Source organism: Sciurus carolinensis, chromosome 5 (assembly GCF_902686445.1).
Source record: "Sciurus carolinensis chromosome 5, mSciCar1.2, whole genome shotgun sequence".
Classification (NCBI taxonomy): domain Eukaryota; kingdom Metazoa; phylum Chordata; class Mammalia; order Rodentia; family Sciuridae; genus Sciurus; species Sciurus carolinensis.
Window position 1 is genome coordinate 15,852,637 of NC_062217.1, and position 19,766 is coordinate 15,872,402.

The 19,766-nt window shown below is 41.1% G+C and overlaps 1 protein-coding gene across 1 annotated transcript in view; it reads left to right on the top strand.

The window, feature by feature from the left end:
- The window catches only part of Dct (dopachrome tautomerase), a 34,086-nt gene that overhangs the window by 6,460 nt on the left and 7,860 nt on the right, over positions 1-19,766 (top strand). Inside the window, exons 2-6 of the mRNA XM_047554039.1 lie at positions 2,091-2,390; positions 5,863-5,963; positions 6,693-6,859; positions 9,590-9,769; positions 11,291-11,426. Of these exons, the coding sequence (XP_047409995.1) occupies positions 2,091-2,390; positions 5,863-5,963; positions 6,693-6,859; positions 9,590-9,769; positions 11,291-11,426 (884 nt within the window). The remainder of the gene's footprint in view (positions 1-2,090; positions 2,391-5,862; positions 5,964-6,692; positions 6,860-9,589; positions 9,770-11,290; positions 11,427-19,766) is intronic.

Below are 19,766 nucleotides of genomic sequence, written 5' to 3' on the forward strand. Positions count from 1 at the left end.
TCTGAAACAGGAAAACACAGAAAACAGACTTATCTAAGAGTAGGTAGAACATTTTGTATGTAACAGAATATTTTGTATGCAATAACCAACTATTATTATACTTAATTCTCCCTACCTATTGTATTTTTAATGAAATTTTCTTTTCCATCCAAAAAATCGATTGGGTTAATAAAAAGGGAAGCCTTGTGCATTTTCTTTGCAGGGTTCAAACTCTAATGATTTTGTGTTCGCGCTGTTGTTTCCTTCAAAGGACCATACAGGGGCATTTGCTTGGCTAGCAGGTGTGAGGCTCCCGGGTTCAGTGTCAGGATTAAAGAAAAGAGGGGGAGAAGAAGGGGGAAAGGGAAAGGGAGAGGGAGGGGTAGGGGGAGGACAGTATTGAGGACCCACCGTGAAACTTCAGGGGTCGGCTGGTAGCCAAGGCAGGGAGGAAGTTAGCAGGTCAGGGAAAAGCATTTCTGGGACAGGGAGAGGCAAGTAAGCGGGTCTGGAGGCCCGTGGTGGAGGCCGAGGGTGCGTGCAAGTGGGATAGTCCCCAGGTCAAATGCCTCGCTTCGGCCCTTTAACCTCTGGGGAGATGAGCAGCCTCCCTTGTTTGGGCCTTTTCCGCCCACAGTGGTTAAATCTGCTCTCTAGCATCACCACCCAAGGAAGGCGGGGATGCCCATGCCCAAGCCGTCATCAACAAGGCGAAGAAGGGGGACAAAAGACCAAAGGCAAGCTAAGGCACCGTAACCGGAGGAGGCGCCCCTCGGCCACCTGCTGGAGCTCGGTACACTCGGGATCCTGCAGCAGGAGGGGCGCAGGGCACCTCCCCACCTCAGGCCCGCTGCCCACCCTGACCCGCTGCCAGCCACCCTGGATTCAGTCTGAACCCTGGCTCCCTTGAGAAACCACCCGCGTCTTAAATGTCAGGGTTCACCGAACCCCTGGCGGTCAGCTTGTCTCGTTCTTTCTCTGGGGTCCCCTGTGCTCGGTGTGCATTGTCTGCGCTCTCAGAATCACTGCGCGGCGGCTCGGTGCCAGCCCCGGGGCGTGTGCCAGGCGGCCGGCGGGCGCAGCGAGGACCTCCTGAGGCCCGGAGGACGTCAGAGGGACCTTTCCAATGTATGCACCCTGCATGCATGAATCGGTGAAGATAGGTTAGACTGTCCTGGGGTAGGCAAGAGGCGGCCGCGCAGGGGCATCGGTTTGCGGGGGCTGCGAGGCCGAGTACCATGACGGGGGCACGGGGGTTGGGGGTGTGGAGCTTCATCAGCAGAAACTATTTTCTCCCAGTTCTGGAGGCAGGAGGCCAAGCCCGAGATGCCCGCAGGGCCGGTTTCTCCCGAGGCCTCTCTCCTTAGTTCACAGATGACTGTCCTCTTCGCCTGGTCTTTCCTCTGTGCGCAGAGGCCTTATCTCTTCTTATAGGGACACGAGTCATGTTGAATTAGGGCCTGCTCCAATGACCCAATTTTGCCTTAATTACTTATTAATTTTCTTTTCTTTTCTTATTTTTATTTTGTGTGGTGCTTGGGATTGAGCCCAAAGCCTTGAACTTGCTAGGCAAACACTTGCCTGAGCTCCATCCCCAGTCCTTGATTACCTCTTTAAGAACCAGAACTCTAAGTCCTGTCACAGGCTGAGGTACTAGGGATCAGTACTTGTGCATTTTGAGGGGACACAGTTCAGCCTGTAACAGAGCTCATGCATTTCATATCTTGTTTCTTTGCTGGAAATATTTCTAGGGAACTTTCTAGTGTTCAGTTCACTTGGGTTTTGAGAGAAGACTAAGGAAAGTCAATTGACTATTACTTGTTTTTGGCTTTATTTCCTCACATTTATTGAAGCTGGAAGGCCAAGATCAAGGTGTCAGCAGCGGGTTGGTTTCTCCTGAGGCCTCCGTCCTTGGCTTGCTGGCCCCTGGGCTTCACCCGGTCTTCCATGCGTGTGTCTGTGTGCACGCACACACATACACGTTGACTCGTCTTTACCCCTTTCTAAGGACCTTTATGTTCTCTTCCATTCTACTTTAAGACCCCAATTCAGAAGTTCCTTCCAAACTGCATAACCTGTTTTTTTTTTCATCTTCCCCTTTTGCATACTAGGAAACTTTGCTGGCTATAACTGTGGAGACTGCAAGTTCGGCTGGACCGGCCCCAACTGCAATCAGAAGAAGCCACCAGTTGTTCGGCAGAACATCCACTCCTTGACCCCTCAGGAGAGGGAGCAGTTCCTGGGAGCCTTAGACCTTGCCAAGAGGAGGACCCACCCTGACTATGTGATCACCACCCAGCACTGGCTGGGCCTCCTTGGACCCAATGGAACTGAGCCGCAGATCGCCAATTGCAGCATTTATGATTTTTTCGTATGGCTCCATTATTATTCTGTTAGAGATACATTATTAGGTGGGTTTTCCCCTTAGCTTAAGGTTTATTATAGGTGTGTGTTTGGTGGGGAGATGGGATAGGGAGTCTTTTGACACAAGTTAATTAACAAGACAGCAACCTCAAGGGAGGGCTAAGTTTATGAAAGTCACAGAATCGCCAAACACTACCTGAAGGCAGAAGGCAGCAGTTTCTTCCTGTGCGTTGGCTGCAGACATTTCAAATGTTCTCTCCTCTAGTTTATGTTTGGTTCAAAGTCTAAGCTGTTCTCCATGAAGCCCTTAATCTTCAAAGGCATGAGTTGGTGAAGTGGAGGCAAGTTCCTTTACATTCCAAAAAAATATTACAAATCTGGGTATGGAAGCCCTCTCTGACCTTTTCTTCCAATTAGAGGAATTAACTGAACAAGTGCCAAAGCACATGACGCTCCTTTGTGCAGAACTTAAGTTCTTCTGTGGGAGATGGGCAGTGCTTTAACCTCCAGGGTCTTTAGACTTTGAGTTATATCGTCACTCATGGTTCCCAGGCTGTGCTAGGAATGCCCAGGCTTTTTGGAGTTGTATTGTCAAGGAAAAATATACGCTGAGGCACAACAATGTAGAGTTCTTTCTGCTTGGCCTTGCAGACCATGCTTACGTTGGATGCTTGAGAAAACATGAAATGAAAATGCTACTTGAGAAATCTCAAGGGCTGGTCCACGTCCTAAAATGTGGATCTGAATAGGAGTTGGAATGGAAGATTGTCTGCTGTGAACTCCATTAACCAAATAGGTGCAGCTTTGTCCTCAGTTCTTTATCAGTTGAGAGAAGCTATCAGTTTGTTCCAGGAGAGTGAATCCATTCTAGATTTTTCTCATGGCAGCTTTACACACTTGGCTATACCTGCAACTGACCCCATTTTGGGGTTCCCTCATTGGGGTCAGGGTGAATAGACACATTGAACTCACTTGAAATGGTACAATTCTTCCTTGGTATTTTCCACTCTAACTTATTTCTTGTCTTCCATATGCCCTTATCATTACTTTTGGGGGACTTGAAACTTTGCTGTAGATGAAAACACTATAAAAAGAAAGAAAGAAAAGAAAGAAAGAAAGAAGGAAGGAAGGAAAGAAAAGAGACTTTGTAACTTTGCAACCAATGGCAGCGATAGCAGTTTGCTTTTGGTATGAGTCTTGTTAAGACGTGCCTCTCAGGTAGGCATCTGTCTTTCTTTATTGATAGGTAAGGTGGCTTTTCTGGCTATCAACCTTTATAGTTTTCCTGTCATCACTCTGAGGGATTTTTGCTTTATGAGAGGGTAGTCTCTCAAGAGGAAAAGAAAACTTTAGTTTCTGGTCAGATCTAGGAATTAAATTTATATTCATGTCTGTTCAGCTCTCTGAAGTTATTATAGGTACTTTGAAAAAGAACTAAAGCTAGCTAAAGTTTCTACATAACCATCAAAAGCTGTTATGAAAGAGGGAAGAAGGATGAAACAGGCAGCCAGGAAGGCATTAAATTGCCCAAAGCGTTTCACTACAATTGGCAGTTCCAGTGGCCAGCCAAATTGGTTTGAATGTAGTTTTCTCTCTTCTGGTCTCAGCAACCATGCTTGTCAGCTGGCTGTTGTAGCAGATTGATGGACAGGGCTGAATCCACCTAAGTTCTCTTTGGTTATATAAAAGCTGCATTAGGACTCAGTGTGGTTCAAGTTGCTATATTATTAATTAATTCCTCCCTTATCAATTTATGCATTTGCAAGGAATGGGCTAGAAAATGTCTTTTAAAAAATATATTCCATTTTGGTTCTAATGGTCTACACTTTGGATACTCTCTTTCTTCTTAATGAATTGCTATTGTGTAATGGAGCTCTTGATGCTGAGAGTTACTTGAACTTCCTGACTTTCTGCTTAAAAATCAGACTCTTAGGAGATGGAGGGGATTTTATCTTAAAAATGCTAGTTGCTTCTGAAATTCTTTTGTCACTATTGCTACTGTTACTTTTCAAGACATAAAAACCACTTTTTTTTCCATGTCTTTTTCCAGGCTTTATTTTATTTTATTTTTTAAAATTGATTTTTATTGTACACAAATGGGATATATACGTTTTCTTTGTTTATACATGAAGTAAAGGCATACCATTTGTGTAGTCATACTTTTACATAGGATAATAGTGTTTGATTCATTCCGTTATGTTTTCCTTCCCCCCCACCCCCCCACCCCTCCCACCCCTCTTTTCCCTCTACACAGTTCCTCTTTCCTTCATTCTTACCTCCTTCCCACCCCCAACTGTGTATCATCATCCACTGATCAGCGAGATCATTCGTCCTTTGGATTTTTGAGATTGGCTTATCTCACTTAGCATGATATTCTCCAATTTCATCCATTAGCCTGCAAATACCATAGTTTTATTATTCTTTATGGTTGAGTAATATTCCATTGTATATATATACCACAATTTCTTTATCCATTCATCAATTGAAGGGCATCTAAGTTGGTTCCACAGTCTGGCTATTGTGAATTGAGCAGCTGTGAACATCGATGTGGCTGCATCTCTGTAGTATGCTGATTTTAAGTCCTTTGGGTATAGGCCAAGGAGTGGGATAGCTGGGTCAAATGGTGGTTCCATTCCAAGTTTTCTAAGGAATCTCCACACTGCTTTCCAGAATGACTGCACTAATTTGCAGCCCCACCAGCAATGTTTGAGTGTACCTTTTTCCCCACATCCTTGCCAACACCTATTGTTGCTTGTATTCTTGATAATCGCCATTCTAATTGGGGTGAGATGGAATCTTAGGCTGGTTTCGATTTGCATTTCTCTTATTACTAGAGATGTTGAACATTTTTTCTTATATCTGTTGATTGTAGATCTTCTTCTGTGAAGTGTCTGCTCATTTCCTTAGCCCATTTGTTGATTGGGTTATTTGTATTCTTAGTGTAGAGTTTTTTGAGTTCTTTATATATTCTGGAGATTAGTGCTCTATCTGAAGTATGAGTGGCAAAGATTTTCTCCCACTCTGTAGGCTCTTTCTTCACATTGCTGAGAGTTTCCTTTGTTGAGAGAAAGCTTTTTAGTTTGAATCTATCCCAGTTATTGATTCTTGCTTTTATTTCTTGCACTATGGGAGTCCTGTTGAGGAAGTCTGATCCTAAGCCGACATGTTGAAGATTTGAACCTACTTTTTATTCTATAAATGCAGGGTCTCTGGTCTGATTCCGAGGACCTTAATCTATTTGAGTTGATTTTTGTGCACGGTGAGAGATAGGGGTTTAGTTTCATTCTGTTGCATATGGATTTCCAGTTTTCCCAGCATCATTTGTTGAAGAGGCTATCTTTTCTCCATTGCATATTTTTGGCACCTTTGTCTAGTATGAGAAAATTGTATTTATTTGGAAAAATCACTTTTTTTTTCTAAAATATCATGGACTTACTCTGTATAGGCATGTCCCAGGTAAGGGTTAACCTTTTAAATATCCTATTCTGCGATCTCTAATATATTTCCCAATTGTTTTAGGACCAGGGCACCCGTATAAGGCCATAGATTTCTCACACCAAGGGCCCGCCTTCGTTACCTGGCACCGGTACCATTTGTTGTGGCTGGAAAGAGATTTGCAGGTTGGTCAAAACTTATGTGCTTGATACTTTTAATTAGAATATATATATATATATATATATATATATATATAGTATGTATACATATATATTTAATTAGTACTGTACAACATTGTGTTTTGACGTGCTTGTCTTGGTATCCATGGTGAAGTGATAACTACAGTCAAGAAAATTAACATATTCAGGATCTCATATGGCTAACTTTCTTTTTAGTGTATGTTAAGAGTATCTAAAATGTCTCTAGGCAAATTGCAAGTATACAGTACAATATTGTGAGGCACAGTCCTCTTGTTGTACATTAGACCTCTAGATTGATTAGTCCTGCATAATTGCAACTTTGTACCTTTTGTCCTGCATCTTCCCTTCTCCCTTCCCCTGCCCCACTCCTGGTAATCATCAGTTTACTATTTCTATGTATTCGATTTTTTTTTTTTTTAAGAATTCATATCTAAGTGAGATCATGCAGAATTTTTCTTTCTTACATTCAGTCTGTGTCTGGCTTACTTCACTTAGCATAATGTACTCTATGTTCATTTACATGGTTACCAATGGCGGTGTTTGCTTTTTTATTAAGGCTAAACAATATTGCATTAATGTATTTCTTTATTCATTCATCAGTACCTTTAATCTCACAAGGCATTTGGTCAGGACATGTGCCAGTCTTTGCCTTATATACCTTCCTATTGCCTCTGAAGTGTAAATTAAACCACTTGGCCTGGTTTTTGCTTTTAGCGACTCACTGGTAATGCATCCTTTGCTTTGCCCTACTGGAATTTTGCCACCGGCAAGAGTGAGTGTGACGTGTGCACAGACCAGCTGCTAGGGGCAGCAAGACAAGATGATCCGACTCTGATCAGTGAGAACTCAAGATTCTCCAACTGGGAAATTGTCTGTGACAGGTAATAGCATGTGTACTGCAGTGGAGACCCAAACCTGTCTCCTATGGCTGAGAGATGGATTTTTCTTTAGATTTCTTTTTCTTTCTTTCTTTTTTTGGTAACAGGGATTGAACCCTGGGGTGCTTAATCCATTGAATCACATCCCCAGTCCTTTTTATTTTTGAGACAGGGTCTTGCCAAGTCGCTCAGAGTCTCACTAAGTTGCTGAGGCTGGCCTTGAACTTGTGATCCTCCTGAGTCCCTGGGATTACAGGCATGAGCCACTATGCCTGGTTAGTTTTCTGTTTCTATGTATTCTGTACATAGGGTTCTATTTATGTTTCTGAAAATAATTTTCGCATGAAAGGTGGAATTTTTAGAATTCTTAAGTCTTCAGTTAAAAAAAAAAAATACATGTACCAAAATCACACTTGTGAACTGAATATGCTTGGCCATAAACTATTCTAAAATTAGGAGCAGTTCTTGCATTCAGTCAGCCTTTGCTAAGAGCAGGTCATGTTCTAGATGAGGCGATACTGCTGGGAATGCAAGATGAATGAGGGACCACCTCCCTTCTTAAGGTATGTGTGTATTTAGAAAGATAGACTTCTTGTAGCTGAATTGCCATTCAGTCTGAGAAGTACTATAACGGGTGCACCTGCAAAGCCAGGAAGAGAGTCAGGACAAGTCCCCAAGGGGTGGAGATGATCATTCTGAGATTGAAGGCAGCACAGACCTCAGTCAGGTGTAGGGGAGGGAGAGGATGCAGGTATGTCCTAGGAGGAAGGAACATCATGTGTGAAGCTAGAAAAGTCTGTGGAAGCAGCCTGGTGTGGCTGGATCACAAGACGCAGTTGAGAGGGACAGGAGCATGGGCCCAGAGAGAATGTCCTGTGAACCCCTACAACCATATATGCAGGTAAGTGACCTGCAGTCCAGGAAGCATTCTTTCCTCAAAAACTCCGTAAACTCGTTTCTCTCTCTAGGCACAATAGCGTTGTCTGACCTTTGGCGGGGACGTGACAGTCAGGGGACACCTGAAACCTTGACTAGTACTAAATCCTATATACACCATGCTTCTTTCCTAGACAGACATTCTTATGGTAAGGTTTATAAACTAGGCACAGTAAGAGATTAACAATAAGTAGCAATAAAGTAGAACAAGTATAATGATACTGTAATAAAAGTTATGCGAGTGTGTTCTTTCAGAATATCTTAATTCCTCGCGGCATCATAGTTATATTTTCAGATTGGAGTTGACCACAGGTAACTGAATCTATGGAAAACAAAACCACAGATAAGGGGGGACAATTGTATCTCAGAAAACTATTCTTGAAGAGGCTCCTCTGCCTGCCTATATTCATTTTTTCTCTCCCAACTCCCATGTTTTTAACTCCACTGCTCTGCCTCGCCATCTTTAGACTTTTAGACTGTGCCTGGGCACACCCATGGCCAGCAACAGAGCCTAGACAAGTCTGTGTTCTGAGGGGCCCGGGCCCCACCAGGGACCCCCGTCCTCCCATCCCACACACATCCTGCAGAAGGACAGGCTCAGGGCTGCACAGCAAGTGGAATAACCTGTGTGGTTTTCCTATGAACTTCTTAATTCCATCAAGTGCCCTTTCTCCTAGTCTCTTGGGATAGCAATACAAGATGTGTCAAGAGGTGATTGTGATCACATGTTTAGAGAATGCTGAATTTAGGAGTTTTTTTTTTTTTTTTTTATTTTAGAACATCTCTGAGCTGTCCCTGGATAAATGTACTATTATTCTTCAAGAGGAACTTCAATTGATCTGCCCCCAAGACTCTTATTTCACAGCCCATCTTCCTGTGACACACATTGGGAAATGCTGATTTGGAGGCCTTTTGCCTAGCGTTTGGGTTCTGGCTGCTTCCATCCTTGTGTGTGTGCTCATTCCATTTTTGCATGTCAGATGCCATCCCCTTACCCTTTATAACTCACATGGGAGGCACCGGGTTCGATCCTCCACACCACATAAAAATAAATAAATAAAATGAAGGTATTGTGTTCATCTAAAACTAAAAAACAAAACACCTCACACAGTCACATTTTTAAAACACTCTCAATGGGTGTTCTGATGGTGGAATTCCAGGCCACCACTGGCCTGCAGAATGTGTTTCATAGGATCTTGCAAGCTCCCTGCTTATCATGTAACCATTGACACCCTGTACCCTTCACGTGTTTCCTAAGATGGTGCTTATTCTTTTAAAACTGTTAATTATTACTTTAATTGTACAAATTATGAGGTACAGTGTGATAATTTGATACATGTATATAGTCCATAATGATCAAATTGAGGTGGTTAACATTTCCATCTCCTTTAACATTAAAATAATTTTTTGATTAACCTTTCCTTTGTATAGTTTCCTCTGCTTTTGTGCTGAGCTCCTCTGTTTGCCTAAAATGGTCTCCTAGCTTACCTAGTCATGTCCACTAGAACTGGCTTGGCTCAGTGTAATGTGGCTCGACCTGATCTCAACTACACTGCCCCAGAGCAAGATGCCCCTCATAGGAGTTGCCATCTTACTTGTCTATCACTGTCTTTTCAATGGAACAATAATTATTATCATATTATCCTTGTATTCATATTTTGTGCATCTACATTCTTTAGCTTCTTGATGCATAGTTATTTACAGGGATAGTATTTTTAGCAAGTAATAAAATTTTATCATAACCATGACCATGATCCATGAGTTAAAATATATTATTTTTAATCTTCTAAATCTTAGCCTGGATGACTACAACCGCCAGGTTACCCTGTGTAATGGAACCTATGAAGGTTTGCTGAGAAGAAACCAGGTGGGAAGAAATAGTGAGAAACTGCCCACCTTAAAAAATGTACAAGATTGTCTGTCTCTCCCCAAGTTTGACAACCCTCCTTTCTTCCAGAACTCCACCTTCAGCTTCAGGTTGGTATTCAAGCTCTTTTACAACACTTTTAGATTTTCAGCTTGTAGTTGAGGTGGCCTGGAAGGAAATCCAGGTCTTTGGATACTTCTCCAAAGTGAGTAATAGAGAGGGGCTTAATAAGAGGAAGTTGAGGAACCGCTATCATCCACACAATGGAGCCAACTGTGTGGTTTCTTCTTTTCAAACTCAACTCTCTAAAAGCACCTTTTTATGTCTAATTTCTCTCTAGATCTAGGTATAGTCTTTGGAACCATGGCATCTTATTAAATACAGTGCTTTTAAAATGCCCATGCTCCTTATTTTTCTTTTCTTTCTTTCTTTTTTTTCTTTAATGTTCACATTAGAAATTTATCAGCCACAGACCTTAATATTGGGGTCTGAGTGCTCAGTTCAGCTCAAATTACAGCCCAGCAATGGCATTCCAATGCTCAAATGTGAAGACCAGCTATTACTTTTCTCCCACCTAAAAAGACTTTAAGAATTATGAGAAATAGGTATAGAAATAGGATTTTAGTGAAGAGGGATGGGCCTTGCCAAAGGGGTGGTGGATGTATTTATGGTCTTCTGCAAAACTAGATTCTCTCTCTCTTAACTTCATGGAAACTGTACAACTTGGATGGGGCCAAGGGCTGGGAAGGTCCAACTGAAGTGCAGAAGCTGTGCTAAGTGTAGCGGGGCTCAAAGTGCGCTAGAGTTGGATACAGCCCTCGGAGTAGTGCCAAAGGTAGGTAAAGGGTGGCATTTAATGTTGCTTTGAAAAGGAGCAGGCATTAGTTTTTGATTACGACAAAATGCTATTAAATGAGTTTGCATTTCTATGGATTGGAGTTAGGGGTATGGTCCCCAAAATGTGGTAGCACTTGGAAATTGGTGAGAAATGCAAATTGTTGAGACCCAGCCTACACCAGCTGAATCAGAAACTCTAGAAGCGGGAGATGAATTATGCCTTTTCTCTCCAGTGATTCCCAGGTGTGCTTAGATTTGAGGATCACTGAGTTTGGGTAAGGACGATTAGAATTTCCTGAGACATGCTTTCCTTAGGCAAAAAGAAAGACATGGGAATGCTGGGATATATTTAGGATCTTATGTATATATATATTACAGTCAAGATGAAGGTCTGTTTAGTTGAGAAATATGAATATACAAGATTAGACATTAGTCTAAAATCATTTATTAGTCATACACCATCCTGGACAGAATACTGGGCTCTGGCTATAAAAATACAGGGGAACACTCAGACCCTGTCCTTCAGAGCATGAGAGACAGGTATGAAGGTAAATAATTGTCATGGAGTATGCAGATAACATTTAACTGAGCAGGTGCAGAAGTAGTGTGGATTAGGAGTTCCATTCCCTTATGGAAGATTAACATCACCAGCAGGCTGTCTCAAGTAGCCTTGACAGAGCCTCTCATATGCCCACCTAATCCTGGATTAGAAGATGACCTTCTAGGCTGGAAACTATGAAAAGAGGCCTTTCTCCATCTTTGCCTGTTATCGCTGACATGCTGGTTTCTCTCAGGAATGCCCTGGAAGGATTTGATAAAGCAGATGGGACGCTGGACTCTCAAGTGGCAAGCCTTCACAATTTGGTCCACTCCTTCCTGAATGGGACAAGTGCTCTGCCACATTCAGCTGCCAATGATCCTGTTTTTGTGGTATGTTCCAAGACTGAGAAGTTTATAGAGAACATGTCAGGCTTACTTATTATTCAATAATAGGTTTGGTGGGATTTCATCCTCTGTGGGAAAAAAGGTGACATATGCTTATAATAACCCACACCATTGGGCTGGCGAACTGGTATTTGAAGCCCCTAATCAGAACCTCATGCTTCTGGGTTGGGTAGCTTTTAGATGATCTTGGACAGAAGTTTACAGTCCAGAGATAAGTTCATAAATTAATGATATCATAATTGAGCAAACTCTTAAATTAACATAATCATAAATGGGCTTTTCTTGGCTAAATGAGTTAACCTTCAATGAGTTAGTTACCTGTAGGAAAGACAGTTTCTGGTAACTTGAGGGAAGGAAAATGGAGACGGGGTGCGGGGTGGATGAACATGACAAACGAATGAACGCCTTCAATAATGGGAATCCCACAGAAGCTCACAGTTGGTGCTACTTCCTTTGTTTATTGGCTTCTGCCTCTGAGTTGCAAGACAACCAGTAGAGAGATTTGCCATTAACCATGGAGGGACTTCATGGTTCCTTAACATCCAAGGGGTGGTAAACTCACTTGATGCATCTGAAAGTCTGATTTCTGCCTCCCTGTAAAACAAAAAGAAAAAAAAAATTAGTGAAACTTGACAATGGGACTGTAAATTTTAGGATTCCAAGCTTTATTTGTCCTTAAGACACGTTCACCAATGGGTTCTCCCGAGACAGACAAAATTAGGGAATGCCAGTCAGGGCACATTATTTAGCTGCTGGCTAGTCAATGTCCTGTAGCCGAAGACTTCTGGGAGCTATACGTGAGCCCCTTGCCAGTGGGTTAGTTAGTCATGGTCAACCATGGTTTGAAAGAAGGGTGAGTACAGTACAAGATACTTTGAGAGGCCACATTCATATGACCTTTCTTTCTGTTGTTATGCTTGCTCTATTGTTAATTGTTGCTAATCTTCTACTGTGCCTCATTTAGAAGTTAAACTTTACCATAGTTGTATATGCATAGGAAAGAACACTGTGTATGGGGTTTATTACTCTCTTTGGTTTCAGGCATCTTGGGAGGCTTGGCATGGATGGAGCCTCTGTTTTTCACTACTGTGGTTGAGCACAGTGGCTTTATTACTCCTTTTGTGGAGAGAATGGAAGATGGTGGAGAGTCTCAGGCAGGAGGTGTTAGAAAGGACTGATGGGACTTGGGCATGTGTTAGGCGATTTGGGGGCAGAGGTAAAGAGTTTTGCTTTGGATCGGATGATGGCAGGAAGCAGGGGTAATTCCATGATTGGAGACCTCAATAATTCTTCTGCACAGGGAGGACAGACTAGGCTCAGGTTATTAGTAAAGCAGTGGCCAGGAAGGTAATGTTAGGTGTTTTGTGGCTTGGACCATGTTCACATTTTGTCCGGGTTTAGACGTGGCTATGGAGTTGATGTTTTTTGTCCTGACCCATCACAGAGTGCGGTGTCTAGTGCTCTATGGAATTATTTATGTCTGACAGGAGGACATCCAGGCCTGGGTGACAGTAGCAGGTCCACTCCTAGATGTTGGGGGCTACTTTTATCCTCTCAGGTACAGTTCACTAAATTTGGCTTAGGAGATTTATATAACATAACCATCATGTTTCAGCCACTGAACCCCAACAATGGCTCTGCTTTACATACATTTATCTCACCATAATCTAGTTTAACATTGTTTTTTGCTTTACATGTCTTAGACAGCTTGGGAGCAGTTGCAAGAAGAAATTTCACCTGTTGTCCTTTTTGTTTTGTTTTGTTTGGGTAGTAGGGACTGAACCAGGCATATTTTACCACTGGGCTATATCCCACCCCTTTATATTTGTTAATTTTAAGACAGTTTGTACTAGGTTGCTGATGCTGGCCTCAAACTTGCGGCGATCCTCCTGCCTCAGCCTCCCAAGTCACTGGGATTATGGGTATATGCCACTGCACCTAACTTTACCAGTTTTCTGAATTTATATTGTACTATGGCCCCAAACCCTATTTTTCCTTCCAGAATTTATCTCACCTCAACTTGAATCTTAGTAATGTGTCTTAGTCCTCTCAGGTGTGCTAATAAAATACCATAGACTAGAGAGCTTAAACAACTCTCCACCATTCTGGAGATTCAGGGATCTAGGATCAGGGTGCTGACTGATGCGATTTTGGCGAAGGCTTCCTGGGCTTTCTGACTGTGACCTCATATGATGGAGAGAGAAGGAGTGAGCTTTGCAGTGTCTCTTCTTATAAAGACAGTAATCCTATCACAACAGGGCCTCACCCCTGTGACCCTAGTTATCCTTGGTTACTTCCATATTGGCCTCGTCTCCAAACACAGGCACATTTTTGGTGGTTCGGGCTTCAACATATAAATTTGGGGGAACCATTCGGTCTATAGCACAACACATCCTCAAACTATCAGGTTCTAGCAGTTTGTTTTTCTGGATAACTTGGGAGGCTACACAATATAGTAAAAAGAACATGGGGTTATGAGCCAATCTGGTTTTCTTTAGTTCTAACTTGTGCAGTCTTAGGAATGTCACTGAACAATGTGGAGCTGCTGCTTGCCCCTCTGCAGTGTTGGTCACATGACCTGATTTTGTGGTGATAAAAAGTGTTGTACTTATTAAAGCAACTCTTGTAGATTAGGATAATATGATGATGCTCCAGAAACTGTCAAGGACAATACAAATGTTATCATAAAAATAATAATGTGTTTTATGGTCGTCAGTGGGAAGGAATGAGAACTATGAGTTGGGTTTGCTTTTCCAAACCTTAATTAGAGTTCCTTATCTTGTTCTCCACAGCAGACAGTTGTACCCTGAGGCAGTTGACTGACAAGCACAAAGTGAGAGGTATTTCAGAGGTGATTTATTCTTTTTATTGAACCCAGGGTACAAAAAGAGGAGATATTAAGGAGAGTAAAAGTGCAGTTTCTAATGACTAAGCTTGCTGGTGGCAGGAAGAATGGAGTCTTGGGTCTGAGCAGCTTTCTGGGGTTCCCCGGTGAGATTCAGGAAATCCTGACATGGAAGCAGTTGGTAGAACTGGTTCTGCCTTCTCGCAAATGTTTCCCCACTCAGCTTCTGCGGTAGCAATAAATGAAGGGGTGTCAGAGGTGTGGCCTGTTGGTCCCACCTGCCACCAGGCGGGGGCTTCTCTGGGAGGGCTCCACAGCCGCCTTGTCCATCTTCACACCTGCCTGTCCAAGGGTTCTGACCTGATCTTCAGATCCCGTTCCTGGCTACCGTCTCAGCCTCTAGCTTACGCCAAGCATTTTGGTGCCTGCCTTCTCTGCTATTTATCTAACTATATGTCTCACAATACGTATTTTATTAAAACTTACATTTTCAACTACATAATTTGTCCACATGATCCTTACACTTAAAGGAAATATCATAATACTTCTCATTCAGTATTCCAAAATATTATCAATGGAACCATGAATCCTCTGACAAATTGAGAATGACACCCCAAACCTTTCTCTCCTACTACAGGAAATAATGGTAGTGCTAGTAACTTGGTTTTCAGCCTCCCCACCTCTCTAGGACTGCTATCTCCTTCTTTGGAGGAAGCCTACTAGGTGCACAGGGGAGGGCAATATTTTTCTGCAAGTGGCCAGACAGCAAATATCCTTGCCTTTGGGGGCCAGATGATCCCTGTTGCCACTCCTCAGCTCTGCAACTGTAGTATGAGAGCAGCCGTGGACGATGCATAAGCAAACAAGTGTGGTGTTCCAATAAAACTTTATTTAGAAAAACAGGTGGTGGGCCCATATGGTATTTTTCTGTGCTTGGAGTACTTCATTTAACATAATGACCCCAGGCTTTAGTTTGCCACCCCCTATTCTGGGGAATCAATGCCCTTTCTGTGCAGTAGGACTATTTCTTTTTTTCTTAAATTTTTTTTTTAGAGTTGATAGACCTTATATTTTATTCATTTATTTTTATGTGGTGCTGAGGATGGAACCCAGTGCCTCACACATTCTAGGCAAGCGCTCTACCACTAAGCCATAACCCCAGCTCCCAGGACTATCTCTTTAGCATTACTCTTTTCCTGCTTGAGGGGAAAACCCATATTAAAACTTTATGGGTAAGTAATCCCATGACTGCATGTAGTTCAAAGATATTAGATGTTTAATCGTGTTGGTCTTCATTACTTTTAATATCTTTGATACTTAAAATTGTGTTTTCTTTGGTAATATGCTATCATATACATATAAATAAACCAAAAGCCACAGACTTTCTTTGAAGACTCTGAAGGAATAATGACACTGGTTCTGGGAAGACACCCCTTACTTTAGGCTATTTACAAACAGTTTTATTTAGAAGCCAATTCAGCCTTAAATTATGTTTTGCATATTAAGACTTAGGTTAAAGCATGTCAGTTTACAGAGTTAGAGCTTCTGGAATTTCAAATTCATGAGGCAATTCATGCAAATATATTGCATATGACATTTATTAAAATGATTTTTTCCTGAAATATCTTCAAGCAGGGAATTACAAAGTTGTGTATGATCATAATAATGAGTAAAAGATGGCAGAGCATCAGAATACAGGAAAAGCTCTGAACCAATCTCAGAAATTCTAATAATTTTTAAGATAATTGGAAGAAATGCACACGTTATCATGGAAAACAAGATTAAGCCTCAGGAATGCTAAGTTGTGCTGCCTTCAATATTAAATTTAGATGTAATTCAGAAAAGAAAAAATAAAGGAAACCAATAGATTGTATATTTAAATATTTTAACTGCCAAAAAGAAAACTATGTTAGAGGTGAGTAATATTCTTCGCAATTCCTCAAGATGCTGTTCTTAAAAGTCCATTTGGATGCAATCGTGAGGTATTTGTCTTTTCACATTGGCTTATTTCACTTAACATACCGTCCTTCAGGTTCATCTGTGCTGTTGCAAATGACAAAAAAAAAATGTCTTTTTAATAATGCGATAGTATTCCATTATGTGTATGTACCACGTTTTTCTTATTTATTCATCTGCTGGATACTCACATAGATTCCATTTTCTTTTGGTTACTGTGAATAGTGCTGTAATTAACATGAGAGTGCAGATTTCTCTCTGTCATACTGCTCTTATTTCCTTTGGATATATACCCAAGTGGGTTAGATCACATGGTAGTTTTATTTTTAATTTTCTGAGGAACCTCCATACTGTTTTCCATAATGGTGTCACTAATTTTACACCAAGAGTATGTAAGGGTTCCCCATGTCCTCACTGGTTCTTATTATCGTCTGTCTTTTTGGTAGCAGTCATTCTGCCAGAATTGTGGTGGCATCTCATCACCATTATCCTTTTTAGTGAGATCATTTGGTGAGTTCTAAGTTCTTTCCATGTCTCAGAGTCTGGAAGGAACCATTTAGTAGTTAATACTCACTAAAAAACTCATGTATTTGTTTTCTAGTTTATACACTGAAATTCTACATGGACTAAGTCATACAGTCTTATTACCATTTTTATTTCATAGCAATAATGATCAGTTGGGTAAGATAGATTCATTCATTCAGAAATATAAAGCAAGAGAAAATAAATTTCTAAAAACAAATACCTAATAGACTTCCCTAAGTTAACCCTGTAAGGCCACTTCTGATTCTACTGTCCTAGGCTACAATATAGGACAATTAAAAGTTCTCATAACAAGCCTAAAATACTTCTGAGTTAGTATGAGTTTAGCTGAAATTTTTTAAAAAGAAGTATATTGCTTTATTCTCAAGAGTGAAGAATATAAAAAGGGATCTACGTTTCTTCAAATAACAAAAATCATAATTTGACAGCTTTCAAATTAGAATATTATTGTTTCATGTCAAATTTTTATTTTGAGTATGTTAATGACTTTTATATTATTAGTAATTCCAGAAAAGTTGATTTAAAAAGTTTTTAAAAGTCCATAATTCATCTCAATTTCTGCTTATTTTCTCGTTTTATACAGTTATAGTTATAATATATACATTACACATACTATCCTATCTTCCTTTAGTTTATTTAATTTAAGGTTGTTGTATAGTATTCTGAATTACTTTATTTAATTTTATTTAATTTTGGTGCTGAGGACTGAATCCAGACCCTCAGGCATGCTAAGCAAGCCTTCCATCACTGAGATACACTTCCAACCCTCCCTAAATTTTTTTATCTCAAAAATTTTAAATAGATAATCCGCACAAGAATTCCAAAAATGAAGTCCTTGTATCACTACTATCTTCCAGCCACCCATAATCATTTTTCTCTAATCTTCCAGACATATTAATGTATAGAAGCAAATAGGTTTACATATTTATTTAAGTGGAACATAACGTAGACATTTCTGTGCCTTTCTGACTTATTTATTTATAATTTTAGATCACTGTAACAGTTCATGAAGCATTTTCTTATTCCTTTTTTCCCCTGGCTGCATGGCATTCTATTGTATGGATTTATCCTGAAAAACAAAACAAAACAAAACAAAACAAATCAAAACAAAACAACTTTTTGTGGGGGGTACTGCGAATTGAACTCAGGGACACTCAACCACTGAGTCATTTCTCCAGCCCTATTTTGTAGTTTATTTAGAGTCAGGGTCTCACTGAGTTGATTAGCGCCTCACTTTTGCTGAGGCTGGCTTTAAACTCAAGATTCTCCTGCCTCAGCCTCCCAAGCTGCTAGAATTACAGACATGCACCACCATGCCTGGCTATCCTGAAATTTTTAACTAGACCCTATTGATAGGCACGGTCTTAGTCCGTTTTGTATTGCTATAACAAAATACCTGAGGCTTGGTAAGTTATACAGGAAAGAAATTTATTTAGTGCACAGTTCTGGAGATCTAAGAACATGGCACTGACATCTGCTCGGCTTTTGATGAGGGCCTCATACAGAGTCAACTCATGGCGGAAAGTGGAAGGCAAGTTGGCAGGTGTGAAAGAAGTATGTGTGGAAGAGAGCTGAGGGAAACACACACACACACACACACACACATTCACAGTAAACAATCCAGTCCCCCTAGAGCAAGAATGAACTCACTGCCGTGAGGAAAGCACGGTTCACTCATGAGGGTGGATCTCTCACAACCTAATTACCTCTTAAAGTCCCATCCCCCCAGCATCCTTATATGCAGGGAATTCGGTGTCAGCATGAGTTTGGGTGGGGACAAGCCACGTCCAAACTGTAGCTTGAATTTAGTGGTTTCTGATTTTTTTTTTTTTTTTTTTTTTTTTTTGCTTTACCAACAATCCTCCAACAAATAACCTTGGACCTGTAAGATAAAGGAGTTCCCGGGTTGAGGGGCAATTAAGTACGCCTGGTACTGACTGGGTGTTGTAGAATTGCCTCCAGGAGTCAAAGGACAGTCCCTCTGAACACCCATCCATCAGCGTCCAGCTGCCTCACTCTCCCAGGGTCTTTGTTCTTCGTTATCCTAGCTTTTCATCTTTGGCAATCTGATAAGTGAAGAGGTACTTCTGTGAATTGTAATCTGCATTCTATGTGAAGTTCAGCATCCTTTTATCCGTGTGAAGTTGTTTGCATTTCCTTTCCTGTGGTCTGGCTGCTTATGCAGGATCAGGACTTCTGGAAAAAGAAAAACAAAAAAAGGTATTCAATAGAGTCAGAATTAGTGGAAATGGTTTGTTCTCTATGTAAGTAAAAAAAAAATATGACAATCTCTTTAGATATTTTATTTCCTGGAAAACCTAATAATCTGGTCATATGAAGATGTATTTTCTACATTTCATTAGTTTTGGAGAAGTGAGCGTGATCATCGACTCCATAGCCGACCTCTAGAGATGTTCATGGCGCTCAGTAGACGCTCAGTGGATTTCTGTTAGGGGCTGGGGGTATCGGTGGTGGTAGAGTGTGTGTTTAGTATGTGTGAGACCCTGGGTTCAATCCCAGCAACCCCTTTCCAGTGTTTTTGTAGGAGAATATTAAATATGTTACTAAGCATTTATTCTGTGACAGCCCCAGGCTAGGTGTCATGTAAATTTAATCTCCCAACTTCACAAAGCTGTGTGTGGCAAACTGCTCTGCTTGTTTCAAATATGGGGAAAAGAGAATCCAGAGAGGCTAAGAAATGTGCTCAGGCACACCCCACCCAGTAGGCGGCTGAGCAGAGACGGTAAGAAGTTTCCTGCTCATGCGTTTCCCCATTCCCAGCCTTATAACAGCAATTTTGCCTCTTGTCAGTTTAAACAATTCTTAACTTGATCCCTTCACAATTGCTTTCATTATAGCTGGGATAATTTAGTCCTGTTAGATCATGTTAATCAGAATTAACACTAATTGGTGAAGGGTAGATCTGAATAATTTTTCATGGCTTTTGAAAAGATGAGGCCACTGGTTTTATTATATCTATT